At 49.9% G+C, this 15,096-nt stretch overlaps 1 protein-coding gene across 19 annotated transcripts in view; it reads left to right on the top strand.

Annotated features, from left to right (window-relative positions):
- The window catches only part of ADCK1 (aarF domain containing kinase 1), a 146,097-nt gene that overhangs the window by 94,683 nt on the left and 36,318 nt on the right, over positions 1-15,096 (top strand). For all 19 annotated transcript variants that reach the window (XR_012036980.1, XR_012036981.1, XR_012036982.1 and 16 more), the window contains one exon: positions 10,935-11,093. Coding sequence is in view for 15 of the 19 variants with exons in the window: in XM_072839499.1 (XP_072695600.1) it covers positions 10,935-11,093 (159 nt within the window). In the remaining 4 variants the exon portion in view is untranslated. The remainder of the gene's footprint in view (positions 1-10,934; positions 11,094-15,096) is intronic.

Genomic DNA, 15,096 nt, shown 5'->3' on the forward strand with positions numbered 1-15,096 from the left:
GGGTCACCTTGCTGGCAGTTTGGGGAATGACTTTTCTGTGGGGCTGGGCTTTGCACAGTGGCTCCCTTCCTCCTTAGGGTTGGTGGTCAGAGAGTTGGTGGAGAGTCCACGTGGGACTGAGCAATTTGGGGTTTAGCACTGAGAGGCTGGGTCCAGCATTGGGTTCCTGGTTTCCAGACATTAAAAAAGTCATCAGCACCCTGACCTAATGAGAGCTCAGAGAGAGAGAGAGAGAGAGAGAGAGAGAGGAGAGGAGAGGAGAGAGAGAAGCTGGGTCCATAGGAGAGGCTGTTACTTGCACAGCTGGAGCAGCTCCTGCAAAACACCATCACAGGAGGAAGTTTCCCCTAGGCCCCTGCCACTCTTCCATCTTTGGTGTATGAGCTGATAACTGGTGGTTTTATGTGAGGTAGAAAAGGAAACAGAGCTTTTTGTGAAGAGACTGGTTTAAGGGTTTCACCTGGGGCCTGGGAAGGAATACCATGTACAAGGCAGCCAGGAGAGCAGAGGACCCCTTGCCCTGGAAGGAGGAAGAAGGACTGGTTATAGGTGTCATCACCTGTCACAGAAGCAGAGCTGTGATGTGCCCTCCTGGCACCACGACCCATGTTCCCACACTGCCAGTGCAGCTCCTTTCCAACCCTCTAGCCTCAACATTGCCCTGGGAAATGCAGCAAAAGAATAAAAATGACTATACAGCGACTGGGACACTAATGCTTTGCATCAGAGGTCAGCAAACTTCTTGGTAGAGGCCTGGGTTAGGGTCCCAGCAGTGCTGTGACAAATGAGTGCAAATTTAGTGGCTTAAAACAAGACACAATTATTATCTTCCCATTCTGTGGGTCATAAAATGTAAAATTCAAGGGTTGGCTGGGCTGTGTTCCTTCCAGAGATTCTTGGGGAGAACCTCTTGCCTTGTCTACCTTCTAGAGGCTGTCTGCATTCCTCGGCTGGTGGCCCCTTCCTCCATCGTCACAGCCAGCCATGTGGCATCTTTCAACCTCTCTCTCTCATTCTTTCACCTCTTCTCCCTTTGTCATATCTCCCTCTCCAACTCTGACCCTCCTGCCTCCCTTTTATAAGGACCCTGGGATTATCTTGGGCCCACATAGTATCCAGGATGCTCTCCCCATCTGAGGAGCTTTCACTTAATCACACCTTTGGGGATTGGGACATGGACATCTTTGGGGGGCCCTTTCTCTGCTCACCATCAGGCCAGCTAGTAAATATTTTAGGTTTCGCAGGCCATTCAGTCTCTGCCTCTGCTGTGGCAGTGTGGGAGCAGCCACAGACAACGTGTAATGAATGGGCATGCTGTGTCCCAATAAAAGTTCATTCAGAGACACTGAAATCTAATTTCATATAGTTTTCATATATCAGAAAATACTATTCTTTTTCTTTTCCCAGACATTTAAAAAATGTGGAAAAGCATTCTTAGCTGATGGGCTGTACAAAAACAGGCATCGGCCTGGATTGGCTTGCTGCCCCCTACTCTAGACATGTAATATCCTTTAATACTTAGAACCCCTTGCAAAATGAGTGTTGTTATTATCACTCCCATTCTGCAGAATGGTAATGGACCTAAGCACTTTGCCCAAGGCCACACGGCTAGATGTTGGCAGGTAGGGATGCTGACACCAGAGCTGATGTTTTTTACCCTCCCTTCGTTTTGCTGGAGTCAGCCAGGCATGCATGTAATGTCCCCAGATGTGGACTTTCTCTTCCCAGTAGATCTTGAAGGTCTGGGTTTGCCCCCTTAAAAATCCCAGGGTACTGCTGCTCTCACATGCAAAGCGAATCTGGAAAACTTCTTACTGGGTAGAACAGACTCAGGTGTTCTAGAAAGGTCGTAAGGGCTTTGGTACCTGAGCTCTCTTATTTGGGGCTCTGAGGCATGGGAACGTAGCTTAGGCTCATTTGCCATATGGCATTTTGCCACCTTCCAAATGCGAGGGAAGTCTGTCCTGACAGCAAATGTTGCCACCATAAGCAAGGATGCCTATGCCTTATTTCCTTTCTTCTTTATTTTTGGGTGTAGGAACATCTGAAGGTTGTTGGAAAGAGGCCTTTGGAGTTTTGTAGTTTTATGAGGGTGAGCCCATTAGGTTTTAAAAGTCCTGGGCCTTGCCAGAAATGAGTGTGTGCCGCTGTGGCCAGGCTCCCCACTCCCCACCACCCACCCCTGTGAGCTGTGGATGAGGACTCCTCCCCCACCCCGGGGGTTGACCTGGGGGGGCCCAAGTCAGCCTGGATTCCAGGTTGGGAGTTGTTGGCCGTCTTCTTTCTGGCCCTCATGTTGCTGGGTCTTTCTCCTCTTATGTATGGTTCACACAAGCCCTTCCCTCTGCCTAGATTCCTTCCTTCATCTAGTTAACTAGCAACTCATTCTTCAGATCTCAGTTCTTGTTACCTCCTCTGAGAAGCACTCCCTAACCATGTTAAATCCTCTGAACACGGGCTCTATGGTATCAGCTACCTCTCCCTTCCTAGCACTTACCAGAGTTGGCCATTTCCCTCTGAGTACTTGATTAATTCCTGTCTTACAACTGGACTTTAAGTTCCAGTAGTGACTTCAGAGGGTGGTAGCTGTTCCTGATTTGCACAGGACTGTCGAGTCCCTGGTGACTAGCACAGTGCCCTGCTTATATTGGTCACGTAAGCATTTGATGGATGAATAAATAAATAACCTTTAGCGAGTATGTTCCTCTCTATAAAGTGGGGGCAATTCTGTCTCCTCTGTCTAACCTCAAGAGAAGGTTGAGAGCACATAAGAGCACTTTGAGGGCAACAAACATTATGCAGCCATAGGAAAGTACCCTTGGTTGAGCATTTAGTCCTTGTCGAGCAAAGATATCCTGACATCCCTTATACCAAACCAAGCTCAAGTTCAAGCAAGAAGTACTAAGTCCTCACATGGGTAGGTTTCAGTAGAGGGGATAGAGCTGTCTGTCTGATTCTTGGGACTGAGCTCCTGCCCCCACCTGTCTCTCACTCTTGTGATGGGGTGTAAGCACTAGGCTCCCAGATACCCATGGCTCCAAGAATGGTTGTTTCTATACTGTGATCACCTTGTGGATACCTACCTGGTCTGGGCCCTGGATTGTAGGGGTCCTCGTTTCATACTGCATCTCATTCTGCACAATTTCTTCTATCCCAGAGATCTCTGTTGCAGGCAGAGACATAGACATGTCACCCTGTGAGGCTGTACAAGTTATTAAGATGGGGAACGTTGAAAGATTAGATTTATGACAGCCAACGGTGGATTATGAAGAATAATTTATCAAATGTCAGTGCCTGCAGCCTACAATTTACAGAAGGTTTGCTTAAGCTGAGGAGATCTGATTGGACTGCCCCCACCCCCACCTCTAATGAATGACAGATCTAATGGATGGCTTCCCAGGCTGGCCAACCACACTGGGTGTTTATCTGCTTTTTATTAATCATTATTATCACAACATTTCCATAGGTCCCTCCACCCGCAGCTCTCGAAGTGCCCAGCACCAGCGAGGCTCTCTCAGCTACCTTGAAGGAACAGTAGCCACCTCTGATGCCTTAGCTACCCTAGATCATCTGGAAGGCCCAACATCCCCTTATGACGAAGAGGATAGGGAAAATTGAACCTCATTCATTTATTAAGAAATACTTATTGAATACCAATTATATCAGGTGCCTTGGATACAATGTTGAGCAAAAATGGAAGAAGTCTATCATTTAGAAGGCAAGACAGAGTTTCAGCAAATATAAATCAAGGCAGAGTGCAACTGTGTTAATTGCTCCCCAGAAGGGCACCCTGAATTCTGAGGACATACACAGGGAGGCTTCCCTGAGGAGGTGATAGTTGAGCTGTGATTTGAAGGAGGAGATGGGGCAGGATCAGTCTCTGGGTTGTTTTAAGGATTTTGGCTCTGAGAAGCTGGTGAAGGGGTTTAAACAGAGAGAAGTGATATGAGCAGCCTATGTTTAGAAAACTCACTTTAGCCACATGTGGAGGATAGATTGGAGGAGAAAGGAATGTGGTGGCTTTACTCACTGACTGAACAGAACTGACAGCCTAGAATTGCTGGCTCTTTGTTCATTGCTCTCTTTGTGACACCACTCTGTCCTCTTCACAGGGGTGTTAAATGGGGCACCCGGGAGGTGCCTGGGTGGCTCAGTGATTGAGCATCTAGATGCCTTTGGCTCAGGTTGTGATCCTGGGGTCTTGGGATCGAGCCCTGAATTGGGCTCCCCACAGGGAGCCTGCTTCTCTGTCTGCCTATGTCTCTGTGTCTTTCATGAATAAATAAAATATTAAAAAAAAAGATAGGGCACCTGTTACTCCTGCTGTAATTATTGGGGCTCCTCTATAGGTTATAATCTAGATCCTTAATGAGTGTCGATTCACACGAAGACTCTACAAGGTAGGTATTAAATCCCATTTTACAGATGAGGAAACTGAGGTACAGACAGGCGCCCAAGCCAGTGTACCATGGAGCCAGAGTTTGAGCCTGGGCGATTTGACCCAAACCTTGCATTGGAATTACTTTGTTCTGTTGCCTCTCAGATCCCACCGTCCTGGCTAGCTGGTGGGCATTCTCATGGAACACACCCACGGCCTTGGGTGTGACTGCTCCTTGCTTCTTGCCTTTTGGTCAGCTGCTTGTCACATCCTGTGGGAGGAAGGAAGCTTGCTCTGAACTGTGATGCCGTTGGCAAAGCCAGGTGGACGATTATCTTATACCTGGAGGCTCTTAGCAAATTGGTGAGAGTTGAACCTGTGCCAGCCTCCTTGTGCAGGCTTAGACAGCAACACTGTCTTGTAATTTCTGGGGTTGACCCTTGTCAGGAGAGGCTTCGGGTTCTGCCGCCAGCCCTTCGTTCATTCTTCCCAGCTGGGCAGTAGCAATAGCTAATGGCTCTGCAGAACTGACGGTTTGATCTTCCAGAACCCCAGAAAGAACGCAGACTACATGGAAGACAGGGACTGTGTGTCCTCGAGCTATTTTTGTCATTATTATTCATATTATAATAAATTGCTCTGTGTGGGAAGCTGAGGGTGGGGGTATTCACACCTGGAGGCAGGGCAGCTTTTGAGTGGGGATGAGGAGACACTTGGATGCCTTGTCCTCACTCCCAGTGCACAGGGACTAGATAGTGATTTCAGAGGTCCCCTCTTAGCTTGCCAGAAAGTCCTGTTGGGTGTGGGTGAATTGTCACTGGGTGGAGGGCACTGTGTCCAGCAGGCCCTGCTAAAATGCATGTTTTCCAGAGGCTGTTGCCTTATTTTGCAGACTGGGGTCTCCTCATGGCCAGAGATAGTGTCTGTTTTGTTGCCCCACATACCTAGCATGGTTTCTGTCATGTGGCAGGCCTGCAGGTCAGTATTTGCTGATTGACTGACTTGAGCTGAGGAGTGGCAGCTTGGTTTTGTTTCCTGTATTAACTCTGGCCAGTTAGTAGTGGTGGCCCAGAGCACCGTGTGGAGAGATTCTGAGGCACCATCTGTGCCCAGCAGAAATGAATGCTGTGGTTGATTAGTGGTGTCTGGTGTAGGTATGCTTACGGTGTACTAGTTAGCTATTGCTGCCCAGCAAATGGCCCCCAAACAACAAACATTTGATATGCTACAGTTTCTGTCGGCCAAGAATTTGGGAGTGCCTTACTGGGTGGTTCTGGCTCAGTCTGTGTGAGGTGTTGCCTGGAGGCTGCAGTCATCCGAAGGCCTGATTGGGGAAGGAGAAGGAGAATTTGCTTCCAAGATGGTTCACTGTGGGCAGGAGGCCTTAGTTCCTTGGACTTCTCTCCATGGGCTTAGTTCCATGGCCTTAGTTCCTTGGACTTCTCTCCATGGGCTGCTTGAGTGTCCTCCTGACAGGGCAGCTTGCTGCCCCGGGAGGACACCATCTGGGAGAGGACAGGAAGGTGTTATAGCGACGTCTCAGAGGGCATGTGCTAACTTCCTCCATGTGCTGTGGGTCATTAATCTAGCTCATGCTCAGAGGTGGGCAGTAGACTGCACCTCTCAAAGGGAAGAGTATTTAAGTACCTGTGGACATATTTTAAAGCCACCACAAGGGGAATGAGAAGGCACATGCCACCTATTTGCTGTCAGTGTCAGGTGTTACTTAGAAGATGCAAGAGTGACCCTGAACTGGTGGGATGCAAACTGGGCATGTTTTGTAACCAGAAGGAGGAGTAGGCATTGCAGCAAAGTGGGATGTCAGCTGGCAGAGTGATGCTGAGATGGAGGGGTGCCTGGGGCAGGTCCCTAGGAAACGGTGCCAAGAGGAAGGGGCAGGTTTCACGCAGAAGCATATAGGAAGTGATGGTGGGTTTTCTGCTCAAGGCAAGCAGTCTGTGCTTTGTAGAGTCCTAGGTAGCTGGAGCTGTCTCGTCAGCTTCAGGCTGGGGTGGGGTAGGTTCATTCCAGCTACTCCATTAGCACAGGGACTTGTCCCTCTCCTCATCAGACTATAGTGGATGGCTGCTGACACCCAGCCAGGCATGGGCAGAAGGGGCATTTCTCAATCTCGAGAGCCAGATGTTGTTTGCTGCTGGTGCCATGGTAACCTGCTCCAGGTGCCCTGGGCTGTCTTCCCATCTCCTAAGTGGGAACTGCCTGGCCTTGGCAGCTAGGCCTGGACTTGCCTGCTTTGAGACAAGCTTCTGTCTTCATCTGGACCCAGCCAGTTCTGGGTTTGTTAGATTTGTTAGGCATTATCTTACATCAGTGTAGTTTGATGTCATAAATCCAGAAGAGGTCTGATGTGCATGACTATGGGGACAACAGGATGGAATATTTGAAACTGGGCCATCTTGGAAAATCCAGGACATTGCCCTTCCTGAGGCTGGTGAGGGGCCTGAAGCTGGCTGGCAGAGAGACATAAGCAATGCTCCCGACAGGAGTCCTATTATGGCTTTTATAGACGATCCTGACTTCCTGTTACCTTATTTGGGTAAAATGAGGACCCTGGCCAGTGCTTGGCTGCTCAGTGGTGTGGCATTTTGGAAACATTGCCCAGGAAACTGGCTTCATAGATCTAACTTTCTGGAGAGTCTCGCTCTCTGCCCTGTACCTGGGTCTAAAGTCACATGGCCTTGGTTTCCTGGACCCCAGCTGATGCCAGTCTGCTGAAGTCTTAACCTGAGCCGATGGGGGGTGACACATTTCTTCTTGCTCCTCTCATGTTTTCTGCTCATAAAAAAACAAACACCGCCTCCTGCTTTCTCTTGCTCTCTCACACACATACACGTTAAAAAAAAAAAACAGATCATATAAAGCTAGAGAAACTTTTTTTGCTGATTATTTTTCCTTTTCTAGACAGGGATATTGATATATTTGAATCATGGGCCGACAGTAATTAAAAAGCACATAACTAGTCATTTTAAAATGCAGTTGTTTTACTTAATTGATTTTGCCACCAGACCCGGAGGAAAAAAAGAGGAACAGGGGAAAGACACGCTTAGAAAGGGAGACAGGTTTCTGCGAGTGACTGGAGGCAGCTAAGGGCCCTGCTTGAGTCTAATTGCTGGCCATGTTGCAGTTGGTTTCTGTTAATGGTTTTCTGCTCACAGGGCTGGGGGCCGGGGCCTGACGGGAGGGGTGGCGTTGGTGTCAGCTGCACGGGGGGTATAATTCTGCTTTCGGGACAGAGTCTATTTTTCCTTACTATCTATCAGCATAAAGTACTTCTACTGAGCACTTTGAATCAAGGCTCCATTTAGAGATACTTTATTCATATTTAATTACAGGCTGTAGCACCAATCTTTAATTACCTTTTTTTATAAGCCAGCTAGGAACATTCACTAGCAATCAATTATTGTGTGTGTGTGTGTGTGTGTGTGTGTGTAAGCAAGCACAGGAGGGTGTGGGTGTGTGCCTTGCTTCCTGATAGAAAGGAAAGGATGGCAGCAGGGGCCCTGGGAGGTAGTAGGTAGGCAGGGGTGGAGTGGCATCTGCCCAACAGGTTCCTTGTATGGAGTGAGTGGTGCATTTCTCATGTCTGTCTTTGCTTCCACTGGTCAAACTGGGGGTGTTGGTGAGGGCAGGTCCTCAGAGCTGGGCCGCATTCAAGGTGCCCAGTTGGTACCTGGGCTTGAGTGGTATCTTAAGCTCCAGACTCCCTGCCTCCCCTGGTAGAGGCAGGGAATTGTGGGAGGCCTCCTTCCCATTCCCCGGGGATATGGTAGACCAGGCTTCCTCTTACCCGGGAGATTGGGAGATGCTTGCCTCAGCCCTTTCCTTCCTTCACCTCTCCCTGGAGTGCTCCTGGCAGCTATTCTTGCCACACAGTCCTAGTGATGCCATGTCACTCTTCAGTTGCAATGACTCTGCAACGTCCCTGCAATGACACTGGTTTGAAGCCTGGGTGTCCTTTGAGAATAAGCCAGTGTTCCCAGGGAGCCAGGTGGAGGCTTGGGGTGGGGAGTGGGGTCAGATGACCCCCAAGTCCTTTTGCAGTGGGGACATGGGGCCATTCCAGCTGCCTGGGACATGAGGGTCTGAGTTCACAGATCTGCTCCAGAAAACATTCTCCTTGGTGCTCCTTCAGGAACAACCAGAGGGTTTCTAAAGGCAGTTGTTGTTGATTTCATTATGTAATGGCTGAGAATGTTGCTGAAGTTCTACCTCCCTTCTATTCCTGGATCCCTGTCCCAGCAAGAGGGCACTGGGCGGAGGGGGAGGGGAGGGAAAGGAACTCACACTTACTAAGCCTCTTGGGGATGTTGGGTACCCTGCCCATGTTTCTTTTGTCTAACCCAGATGGGTCCGAGCACTATCAGTCAGAGCCCCTTTAGCCCTGTGTGACAAAACAACTCAAACTGACTTAAGCAAAAACAAGAAATTATAGGGTGGGTATTCAGGCATGGTTAGATCAAAGAGCCCAATCATGGTGACCAGGATTCATTCTCTCTATCTCTTGACTCTGCTTTCCTCTTTTTTGCCACTGTGTGACTCCTGGTAGCCCCCGGCTTCAAGTTCAACTTTCACTTTCAGGTTCAGCAAAGAGAAAGAATCTCTTCTCCTACAGTTCAAACAAAAGTAAAACAGTTGAGTCTGACTGGATCAGTTGGGTCACATGTCCATCTCTGAAGCAGTCAGCGTGACCCAGGGTATTCAGGATTCCGATTGGCCACGCTGGGGTCTCACACCTACGTGGGGTAGCAGGTGGAGTGCATGTAGGTAAATCCCCCACAGCACATGTGCTTTTACATTTGAGGCCTTTGGACTAGTAGGAGTGTGGGAGCAGGAAGGTCCAGCCTTTTGAAAAGGAAGAAAGTTGATTTAGTGCCTCTCCAAGTGAAAGGATTCAGCCTTTCAACAAATACGTGTTTGCCACTAGCTATTTCACATGCTGTTCTAAGCACAGGGAATTCAGCAGCTAACAAGACAAACAAAAATCCCTGCCCACTTGAAGCTGATGTTCTAATGGGGTCTACAGGGTTGGTGGTTCTTTCATTCTCCCAAGCCAAGCCCAAGTCCAGAATAAGGGGTTTTTATATGGAGAGACCCAGGTGATTGACATGTGGAGAATCTGGCCCTCAGGGGACCTCGAAGTCAGGAGGGAGGGGAATCCACAAGTATGTGGTTGGGGAAGGAGGTGGGGAAGTAAGCACTGGGAGGGCAGAAATAAAAACCCAGTGAAGAAGAAGGGGGACAAGGAAGCCAATCTGTACCCATCTTTCATGACAGAGAAGTGGGCCCCTCCCATGTTGCCTGGACCTTTGGCCTCTGAAGGATGTTGATAAATGGGATGGAGTTTAGTGAAAGCTACAAAAATGATGACAGGGCTGGAGGGAGTGATTTATGAGGGAGATTAGCAAGGTGCTGGTGCTGCCTAGCAAGCAGAGGGGTGGGCTGGTGGCCGAAGGTCATCTGACTGCTGACGTTCAAGGAGAGGAGGGGGCCAAGAGGCAGGACAGAATGCCTGCTGCAGAAGAGGGTGCCGGGGGAGGCAGGGGCGAGGACTGAAGGCCTCAGCATGAGGGGGACATGAGGAGGGCGGCCATGGGACTAATCATGCATGTACATATTTGTGTGTGTGTGTGTGTGTGTGTGTGTGTGTGTGAATGGACCTTCTAGGATTGGGAGGCTATATGGGGACTTCAAGAAATGGAGGGGGTGAGAATTTTAGCCTTGGATATTTTTGTAAAAAGGCTTTTGGGGGTCTCCTTCCCATCTGTAGAATATTCATATCTGGACCATGTGGGTGTGGACACTCAAGTCAGAAAGACTTTTCTTCCTTCAGGAAGATTTGGTGTGGCATTTCTAAGAGGGAAGGAAGGAAGAAGGGAAGAGAAGACAGAGAGTAAGGAGCACATATTCCATTTCGTAGAGAAAGGGCAAGGGATCTGCCCTAGACTCCCTTTGGGTGACATTGCAGGTGGGGATTAAAAGTGAGGCAGGGGCATGCAGCCCAAGTGGCCAGGCCGAGGGTGGGCTTGGGGACCCATGTTGAGCCTGCTGCTCAGGCAGGAACAAGAGGTGGCTCTTGGGTTTGGAGCCACCAGCCTAGGGTCCCTTGAGCTCTCCTGTGTTGGTGGATTTGAGTATCTGATCTCTGTATTGGGCTGCCTGGGGCTCAGGTTCTGTTAACTCTTGATTTTATGTATATTTGTAACAGCCTCAGGGGTGCAATGGTACATAATTAAACGAGCAGATGGTATTCAGTTCTGAACACTCTAGACAGCACTTCTTTGGCCTTGAATGGAGGTGCTCAGGGTGCCCATGCATGTGTATGAAGGCGTACCCTCCATGTGTGTTTTCTCTCTCACTCCCTCTGTATGCTGCTGTGGATCTCCATGGCAGCAAAGAGCCCAGGCAAGGCACTGGGTTGGCATACAACTGGTAGAGCAGAAAATCTATCGGGAGACATCAGGCGGTACTGGCCCCATATCCCCTCTCACCGAACTGAGTCATCTTAATTGCTTCATCTTTTCTCCACTCTTGACAGATTCATGATTTGTTCGTGAGCTTTGATGACACCCCTCTGGGGGCCGCCTCCCTGGCCCAGGTTCACAAGGCGGTGCTACATGATGGGCGGACAGTGGCCGTGAAGGTCCAGCACCCAAAGGTGCAGGCTCAGAGCTCGAAGGACATTCTCCTGATGGAGGTGAGGGACTTCCTCTTTCGTCTTCATTCTATATTTCTCTGGAAACTAGGTGGCTCCAGTGACACTGGTTCAAGGCAGCTGAGTGGAATGTGACCCTTTGAGCAGCAGGATGGGAGGGGAAAGCTTGAGACCATGACAGAGGAAGCGTCAGGACAGTGCTGTGACCAGGGGACCTATAGCTGGGTTGGTCAGTTGTTCTCGATGTGTTCCTAGGAACTGTCTGGGGATGGTCTCAGAACATGATGGACAGCTGCTGGGCCAAGGAGACCTCAGGTGGATGTTGAAGAAATGAGATGAACCAAAGAGGGTAGAAAAATTACATCTTAATTTGTTAAATTATAACAAAAGGCAGCCATGTGGTCAACCAAGGGATGTAAAAATGACAGGAAGCTCACATAGAAATATTTACACAGATTGCATGTTTGCTTATCTCCTGTTTTGAGTGAACAAGCTTGTCTACCTAAAATGTTCCTGGGAAAAGACCTGGTGGAGACTGTGTCTATGGACTTTTCTAGCTCTGTCCTCAGAGCAAGGGAGGGTGAGCTGGGCCCTGGCTGGGTAGTACCCATCACCTGGCCCAGGAGGTCAGGCATTTCACCTGCCAGTGTGTCTCTCCCCTTCTCTGCAGGCTCCCTTCCCCTGTTCTCTTTCCTTATTCTGGACTGATAGTTTGTTTCCTCAGCTCACCCTGACTAAGCTTTGCATACACATGGAAGGTATCTTTTGCACTAGGTGCTAGGTGGGTCCCAGGAACGCAGGAGTGAGAAAACTCCATCTTCATCACTGGGGGAGTTCCCTGTTTAGTGGAAGGGCAGGTCTGGACACAAACATCCACAGTGTGGGGCTGTGAGTTCTGCCCAAAGTGCTGTTTTGGGTATGGTGCCCTCAGCAGTGCTTAGTATGTTGGAGGTGGCCAGGGCTGGGGACGGGGCTTCACTGAGGAGCTGGTAAGACAGCCGGGCTGGGGAGGAATAGCCCAGCCTGTGCAAATGCCCGAGGCTTAGAGGAAGAGTGGGCTTGGAGAAAAACGAGCTGGTTCAGGTGGTATGGCTGGGAACGGTTGGAGATGGGGCTGGGAAGATAGACAGGATATCGTGGAGGGCCTGATCTTGCAGGCTAGGGCATAGAAAGGTATACACAGCAAATATGGATCTACTGTGGAACTGAGGGGATCTGATTCTTTCCTGTAGTCAGTGGGGAACCATTTAAGAATTTTAAATCCGAGAATGTCATGATCAGATGTACATTAGAAACAAAAGTCTGTTGGCAGTCTAGAGGTTGAACTGGAAGACAGAAAGACTGTAGCCAGGGAGCCTAATGGAGGGGCTGCCACACTGGTCTGAGCCAAAAATAATGATGTGCTACCAAGGCAGTGTAGTGGGAGTGAAGGGGAGGGGTGGGCTCGAGGGACAGGGTCATAGGACTTTGTGACCAGCTTTACATGGGGGTGGGGGCAAATAACGGTATGAGTGAATGGGAGGGGAATAAAACAAATTGTGTGTTTCTCACTTAAATGATTAAGATTGGGTGCCATTAACCAGTGTATCAGTCAGGGTCCAGTTGGGAAGAAAAAAAAAATGCTGTAGATATTTCCAGCAGAGGGAACTTAAAACAGAAAATGAGGCTTCCAGGGGGATGGAATAGCAGAGAAACCACAGGGGATGGTGAGGCAGTTACCAACTGTAGGAAGCTGTTGCCACTTTCAAGGTGGAGGGACAAGGAAAAGAGCTGGTTCTCAGGAAAAGGGCCTGGGAGCTGAGGTCACCCTCCAGAGCTGGCCCATGGTGGGCTGGTCCTTTGGGAGGTGGATCATAGCCATCACCTGGGAGGTGGAGCCCTAGATGCTGTTTGAAGCAGCAGAATTCTACCTCCTTCTGTCCCCAGAATTCCACTAGTATTGCCTGTTGGCCAACCCTAGATGGGAAATGCAGTTTCTCATGAAAGCAGTGGGGTTAGGATGATCTCAGAGCTGGGCGGAATGGGTGGTGGAGCTACCACGAGAATGAAGATACTGCAGTCAGGAGTTCTGGATTGGGATTGCTCTGCTGGTCTGCATTTAGCCCGGAAATACAGATACAGGATTTACCAGCAAGGAGATTCACAGCAGGTAGGTGAATCCGGCAGAGTAATTGAGGTCACTTAGGAGGGTGGAGCAAAGAGAAAAGAAGACAAGGGGAGAGCTGTGAGGACTACTGTCATCAGGGGAGTATGCCCAGGAAGTTAACCTCTCAGAGGAATGGAGAAGGCACAGCCGGAGAGATTGGAGGAGAACCAGGACTGGGCAGTGCTGCTACATCCCGGGGAAACAATTTCAAGAAGAGAAATAGAAAATGTAGCAGCATAAAATAACAGTTGTGTGTTTTGCTCATGAATCTGCAGTCCTGGCAGGGCTTGGTAGAGAGACTCACCTATTTCATGTGGTGCCAGCTGGCTGGTCTGCCTGAACTGGAGGATCTCTCTCTAGGTGGCTCACTCACATGGCTGGTGGCTCCGCTGGGGCTGTGGACAGGGCCGTGGGTCCTTCCAGGTAGGCCTCTCCACAGCTGCTTGGGCTTCCTCACAGCATGGTGGCTGGGTCCAAAGAGTGAGTGTCCCATGAGAATAAGGCTTAGAGCACATGAGCATTTTATGACCTAGCCTTGCCAGGCATAGAGCACTACTTCTTCTTTACTCTGTTAGTAAGAACAAGAGTCACAAAGGCTCCCTTAGTTTAAAGGATGGGTGGATACTCTACTTCTTGATGGGGGCGTGACCAGGTTCTAGAAGAGCATCAGAATGGGAGATACTGTTGCACCCATTTTGGAAAATACAGAGCCGGAATTACTCAGTGTTGTCAAATGAAAGATAAAATTAGTAAAGCTCTGGAACCTCTTGGATTTGGTGATTGAGAGTCCTTGGGGTGAGCAAGCAGAATGGAGTGAGGGGGTGGGAGAAAATTGAAGCTACAGGGGGTGGAGATGGTTGACATAGATTACTTTTCTCAGGTGTGGCCGTGACAGTGGGGAAGGTCATATAGTGCTTAGACCAAAGTGCACAAGATTAGAGGTGGGGACTGGAGCAGGCTGTCGCTGATGGGGAGGGTGGCCATTAAACGGGGGAGGGGTGCGGCTGGAGATCCAGTAGGAAGAAGTAACTGACAGATGTGGTCCTAGGGGAGACTCCAGGGATTGGGCTTGAAGGACACAGGTGGAAGCAGTAGCCTCGGTCAGCCTGTGTTCGGAGCCTGGAGGAAGGTGGTGAAGCTGCACACAGACGAGTGTGTGGGGCAGGGCGGGGATGGTGGAAGGAAGGTGGGCAGCTGAGTCGTACCAGCCTGATAGCCCTATTTTTTTTCACTGCAGTAGGAGGTAAGACCATCTGCTAAGAATGAGGGGGTAGGAGGTGGCATTGGAGGCCTGGGGTGGGGGTGAAGGTTTAGAATGTGTGATGGAAAAGGGAGCTGACCAGGGCTTGGAAGCAGGGTTCCTGAGTGACACTGGGCCTCTCTGGAAACCAGAGTTTTCTGGAGCACCTGCCAGTGGCTACACAACAGCCATAGCTGGGAGTGAACTAGGAGTCTCAGAGCATGCCTGGGTGTCCCGAGACCCAGCAGCCACTCCTGTGTCAGGCAGGAACCTGCCTCTGCCCAGAGGTGCCATCGAGACCCACTTGGGCTGGGAGGACAGCTGTGACACTGTTTCTCCGCTCAGAGCCTCATTCCCTAAGTAATGGTGGCCATGAGGTCAATAGCAATAATAGTGCTAATAAAGGTTTGGCATGTCCCTCCTGGAGATAAACATCAGATGGTCTCCTTGGGAAGTATGGCCCGGCAGCTGTGTGCGGAGTACAGAGTGGCCCATGCACAGTAGCCGAGGCTGGGTGCCCAAGGCCAATTGGAGACCCGGACTCACAGCCTTCAGAAGAGAAGTGGGACACAAGGCCCGAGGTCCCCACCTCTGTGCTCCATCAGCATGAACAGCAGGACCGATGATGGTGCTGCCTTCTCACCAGGCTTGGTCTCCAG

This window comes from Canis lupus, chromosome 9 (assembly GCF_048164855.1).
Source record: "Canis lupus baileyi chromosome 9, mCanLup2.hap1, whole genome shotgun sequence".
Taxonomy (NCBI): Eukaryota; Metazoa; Chordata; class Mammalia; order Carnivora; family Canidae; genus Canis; species Canis lupus.